General features: G+C 45.3%; 1 protein-coding gene across 1 annotated transcript in view; it reads right to left on the reverse strand.

The window, feature by feature from the left end:
* robo2 (roundabout, axon guidance receptor, homolog 2) overlaps nt 1–5,583 on the reverse strand; it is a gene marked incomplete at its 5' end in the record, with an annotated part of 151,589 nt that extends 146,006 nt beyond the window's left edge. Inside the window, one exon of the mRNA XM_079272037.1 lies at nt 5,529–5,583. Coding sequence (XP_079128163.1) covers nt 5,529–5,583 — 55 coding nt within the window. The remainder of the gene's footprint in view (nt 1–5,528) is intronic.
* Nucleotides 5,584–6,000: the final 417 nt, after the last annotated feature.

Below are 6,000 nucleotides of genomic sequence, written 5' to 3' on the forward strand. Positions count from 1 at the left end.
GAGGGCAACAACACGACGTTTCAGTGCAGCGTGCGACACGAGAACACCGATGAGGCAAAACCTGCCGTCCCTTCCGGCGAGTTTAAGGCATCACCGGCCTGTGTCCTACTCAATCCCGACTCCCTGTCTGCATTTTGGCATGCTCTTAAGATAATCGAGTTCCGTGGAGATAAGAATGCTCGTCACATCCACGCTGCAACTGAGTGATCTGTCCCACACAGAGGCAGCTATTGGAACCGCTGGCTTGGTATGTGCCATTGATCAATAAGGAGTTTATTCACTATCATCTAATCATCAAGGATTATATAACAGTAATTAGATCCGCTCTTTTTTGTCTGTTGGCCTGCCTTAGCCAACCCTTAATCGGCTGTTTGGGAAACAGAGTCAGGGAGAGAATAGAGCCAAGATTATATCTGTGCCTCGGGGCCCAGAAGGGTAAGCACAGGTGAGTATTCTGTAAGTACAGGTGTGTGAGACAGGTGAAGGGCCCCGACTGCTCGCTTTACCTCAATTCATCATATCACTCCTCCCCCATCCCCACCTCCGCACACACTCCTACTATACTGCCATCGCAGGTGTACAACAACCCCCTCAGTGTTTGAATTCCACCCTCATGGACAACGCCAACGGTGGATAGTTTGTGTGTGTGTGTGTGTGTATGTGTGTGAAAGAGAGAAATAGTGTACGAGATGGGTCTGGAGAAGTTCTGAAATATAAATCATTTGAGGACAGATACTTATCCTTTACTGCCGCCTACCTGTTAGCATGAAACCTCCACCTCTTCCCGTTGTAATCTCTCACCCTCTCTGTCTTTGTTTCTCCAGGCAAAAGCATCAAGGCATTAGACCTTTTTCTGCTCTGTAAATGTCAGGGGTATGCTTGGCTGAGGCTTAATAAAGCGGAGGTAAAAAGAAAAAAAGGAGGAAAGTGGAATTACCTTCCCTTGCATTCTGCTGGTCTTACGACAAAATCAGCCATGTGCATTGTCTGCCACTGACATTTTCTCTCCAGCTTCATGCAGCACAATGGAAACGTAAAGGCATTAGCAGCGTGATTCCGGAATTCAGAACAGCTGTGAGTCCTTTTATTTTTGAGCGATCGCAGAGCAGTGGACTTGAAGGAAGCATGCAGAGCTGAAAGTCCCGAACATGTGGACTGATGGCTGCTGAAACGTGATCCACAGAGCAGCCAGACATGTTAAAGTATCATAGGAGTTGACAGGCCCTCGTCACTGGTCAAGTAACACTTATCGCTCGCACACACACGCAAACACACAAGGGCCTATAAGAGCTGATTTGTATTTGAGGAGTGTTCACCTCATTCTTTGTCCCCTGTTCATTTACTTCCTCTTATGGACCCCAGCTTTGTCTTTATTCTGCACTCATTTCTGACGCTAATCGGAGAATAAACAGCGGTGCACTTTGATGCAGAGGAAAGCGGCTTCCTTGACAGTGATGAGAGCGTGGGAGACAGTCGAGGAGGGGAGCTTCCTGGAGATCTCAGATGAAGGTTCGTCATTACAGCAGGCCTATTCCAGCATATGAACCGCAATTACAATAACACCGCCTAAACGCTGCCAACTCGAGCAGAACAATCACATTTGGGGCGAGACTTCGCAATGGCTCTCACACAATGACCTCAGCCTGCCTCATCATTCACTTAGACTATTTTAATCTGGGCTTACTTTCCATTATAGTACTTTAAACCTCTCATTCAATCATGACCATCAACAGAGCTGTTAGTCTCCGGGGCGCTTCGGTAATAAAGCCTCATCCTCGCCATTTCCAACACAAGATTGTGTTGTTAAACAACTCGTGCCTCAATTTTTGTATTTGATTACAATCACACTGTTCTCCCCCCCCCCCCCCCCATTCCCTCCTGACACACACACAACCATCCTCCGGGTGTGACTTTCTCCTGACTCAGCATCACTGAAACCACAGCCCTGCTGGCAGATAGCGAGCGGCACACTGTCCAGACTCCCCATAGCCTCTTAGACAGATTCGAGCTGGACTGTATTTCAGCACCTTTCAGCGTGTCGCCCATGATGGACGTGATGTCACCGGCTCCTACATCAGACCCGAGCATGCAGGAAGGTCTGAGAATAGCAAAAGGTCAGGAATACATGTCCACTATGCAAAGCATGTTCTAATCCAGCTTCAAAAGGAGCACAGAGGAGTTTAAGAGATAACCAGGCAGCTGCTGACCGCCGTATTCCTGGAAATATCATCTACTGCAATCAATGGGATTCTTAAAGTGTGCTTTCCCTGTTTTCAGATGCACAATATCTTCCAACTCAACACACACTCAGTTTCTCCCTCTATTCTCTCTCCATCTCACCTTTTCTCTCGTCTCCTACACACTAGCAGCAGTGGCGGCTGGTCAATAGAGGGCCATGGGGCATGGCCCCACCATGAGCCACACAAAAAAAAAATATATATATATATATATATATAATAATCATAAATGATACAAATTGTCAATATTTGTGTTTTTGAACTATGGAATGTACCCAGTAATGTGTGTAAAATATGATATCTGCGCAAAATATATGCTTTTCCTGCTCGTCCTCTCCGCCTGTGTGCTCTCTGCTCGTGCTCTCTGTCTGTGTGCACGACACTCTGAGAACGCGCAGCTCGGGGGGCCTGATCGTTTTGGCCCAAAAGAGACGGGTCTATGAAGCAGTTTAGCCAATTGCTGATTCAAGATATAAATGAGTGACATACAATTTAGGCAATCAGCGCCCTCAAATAGATTCAGAGTGGGCCAGAACGATCAGGCCCCCCTCGCTGTGCGTTCTCGTCAGGAGAAGTCTCTACAGGCGCCCGCGCCAGCGCGAGCACTCCTCCTCCAAGACCCGTTTGAGAGGAGAACTTTGGCGGAGATTCTGCAGCCAAAGAGCTGATATCAGATCAGCCTGACCTCACAATCAGACAGCAGACTCGCGGGAAAGGGAAGCAGTACATGCGGAGCTTCTGTATAGCTGTACACCAGACAGGTTTGGCTAGCTGGATGACGTTATGCTCATGATTTATTTAGCTTTTTAAAACAACGGGGACGGATCCAGCACGGACAGTTACGGGAGTGAGGGATGAGGAGGTAAGGAAACATGAGAACACCTGGGCACACATGGAGAACTCTGTCAAGCTACATATTAGACAAAGTGGACATCTTTTCTTCTACATAGTTGTCCTCAGTCTCATCTGCTTAACTTGGTCATGGAGGCATCAACATGTAATAGAGATGTTAAATTAACAGTGAAAACTCATCATAGCTTAATTTAACATCAGGATTCATAATTACACTTCATGTTTACTTCTCCTGATCTTTACCTCCTATAACAAGGTCCATAGGGGCATCTCAATAAATAAACATGTTATATTATATTATATTATATAAGTGTTATTTACTGATTGTTTTCGTGTTGGAATACATGTTAAATATTTAACTGCCAAGTAATAATGCGTGTTTGATACTTACATTTATTTTGCATTAAATCATACTGGGATGTTTGCTGAAATTGATAGGATGGCCCTACCTAGAACATGTTCCACCAGCCGCCACTGACTAGCAGCATTAATCACCGCACACTAAACAGTGACTGACGCCATTCACAGGGCTTGGCTTTGTTGGCTATGCTGCCCAGTGAATACAACTCCAGACCTTTTTGTCTGCCTAAGTGGACTCTTAGAGGAAGCTCCTCCCTCTCCAAGGACCCTCAGATTACCTCTGAAAGGGCCTGGGTGATGGGTGAGTTCTGCGGAGATGGAGGGAGCAAGGGAGAGGGGGGAGGAGGGTGACAGGCAAATGATTGTGAAGATCCACTGCTCCCAGGGAGATGCGCACCCTCTCCCTCTGGACAGCTAGCAATGCCATCAGCCATTGCTTAGCAACCAGTGGGTTTGGCTGAGCAGAGTGAAAGACAACCGGAAAAAAAGGTAAAAGAAAGAAACAAAGATTTAAGTCTCAGCAGAAGAAGGAGGCTGGATTTTCTTAACTACAGAAGGCAGGAGAGGCAAAACTTGCAGCTGTGAGGAACAAAAGCGGGAGCTGACAGGTGGAAGAAGAGAAAGATGGGGCCTTGTAGGCTTTTGCATTCAGTGACAATAAAAAAAGCTCTGCTTTACTGCTAACGTGTGCAAACAATACAAAGCAAACACGTGAATCATCAGTCACAATGTAGTGCTGGTATAACATCCCAGTATGTGACTATTCGGGAGTATGCTTTTCTCATTCTAAGATCAACACAGTGAAAAGGTGTGTCCACTTCAAAAGCAGCACTCAAATTCAAATCAGACTTCTGGATTTATGCATTCAGAGTAATATATCTTATTCCCTCCCGTCATTCCACCAGTCACAGGTTGGGCCAATCCCAATCTCCATTTCCGTCACCTCAGCCCTCCCATTGTGATGATTGATGCGAGTCATCACATTACCTGCAGTCCAGGCCGTTTTAATTCCTCCATTAAACCAGTTCTCTAGTAGGCCAGTGAATCCTGAAGAAACCTTGTAAAATCATGACATTTTTGGGGGAAAAAAAAGCTGATTTAGCACTCGCCAGCAGAAAAAAACCAAGAGTGCTGAAGCTTTTGGCTGTAGAAATGAAACAGTCTCAATCTCATTTGTATCATTATTAAAGTTGAATCAGACGAATGAGAATAATAAACTGGGGCACTGTCCCAGCTTGGACTGAAGGTGGCTTTGGTGCACAATCGCAGCCCTGCAATCCTAAAGGGAACCACAGCAGCAACATCCACTACAGTGATCACAGCCGGCCAAACACCTTGGCCGATAGGCGTAGGTGAGCGCTTCACCGACAGGTCTGAACTGCTTTATGTTCTGTTGGACGACTTTATTTTTCATTTGTAACATCTGGATTCACACGCATATTTGGGATTTGTTTGCCAGTGTTGATAAAATATCCTCTCCACCTCTGCATTGGAGTGATAACCTGTAGCCACTGTAACAGAACCTGAAAATCATCCCGGTATATTTGCTTTACACTGACTGAGTCTCACTGAGGGAGAGAAAACATGTTCTAACTGCTCCTTTATGTCACAATACATTCATAATTAGCATTCAGTAAGATAGACTTCTTAAAATGGTCTACTGATGCTTCTTCTGTTGCACAAGAAGAAGAAAAATCATGCCTAATTCCAATTAGGGCAGTTGTTTTTTTTGCAGCAAAGATTATAAAAAAAATTTATGAATGAAAAAGAAGAAAATGTATCATGGAAAATATTTGCAGCACTGATATAATTAAATAAATTAAAATCACAACTCCATAAGGTCAGCCGAGTTATCAAAATTATGTCTGAATCTTGACAAAAGAATCCTTTAACAATTAAAAACTCTACGAATTTATATTTTCGTCCAGCAACATATATTTACACTGTTGCTTAGAAATCAGAAGTGGGTCAAACATGCCGGGTGGAGTATTACAGGCTGCACGGTCCATGCGAAACAGAACCGGATATTAATAGATCCATAAGAAGAAGTTTCACACAACAACACGTTAGGAAACTTACCATCAACTTGTAAATACAGTAATCCGCCAACAAGGATGAACGCTAGCAGACCCATACTAGCATATTCAACATCCACGGCGGGCGCGCAAATCCTCGAATTCACTGCAGAAAAATATGTCCAAAGACACGCAAGTCTGCTCCGGGGTTGTGACAGTTATGGAGAGGTCCTAGTTACTGACAAGAGCCAGTTTCAATGTCCAAAAATTGAGAGGATCCATATCACAGTGGGACACCCGGAGCTGCTCCGGGTGTTCATATCCACCAACACCCCAGAAACCAAACTCTCGGTCTTTAATTAAGTGTTATCCCCGCTTGCCCCGTGAGTTCATCCGCAATATCTGCAATGTCTCCAAGATGACCTACGGCACAAGCCGGAGCCCACAGAGCCGGCGAGAGGGGAGGAATGAGCAGTAAGTCCACACTGGGGAAACCTCCGCAGGTCCTCTGCTCCTCGGGACGCGTCTGTGTCACC

This window comes from Melanostigma gelatinosum, assembly GCF_949748355.1.
Source record: "Melanostigma gelatinosum genome assembly, chromosome: 7".
In the NCBI taxonomy this organism is placed as follows: domain Eukaryota; kingdom Metazoa; phylum Chordata; class Actinopteri; order Perciformes; family Zoarcidae; genus Melanostigma; species Melanostigma gelatinosum.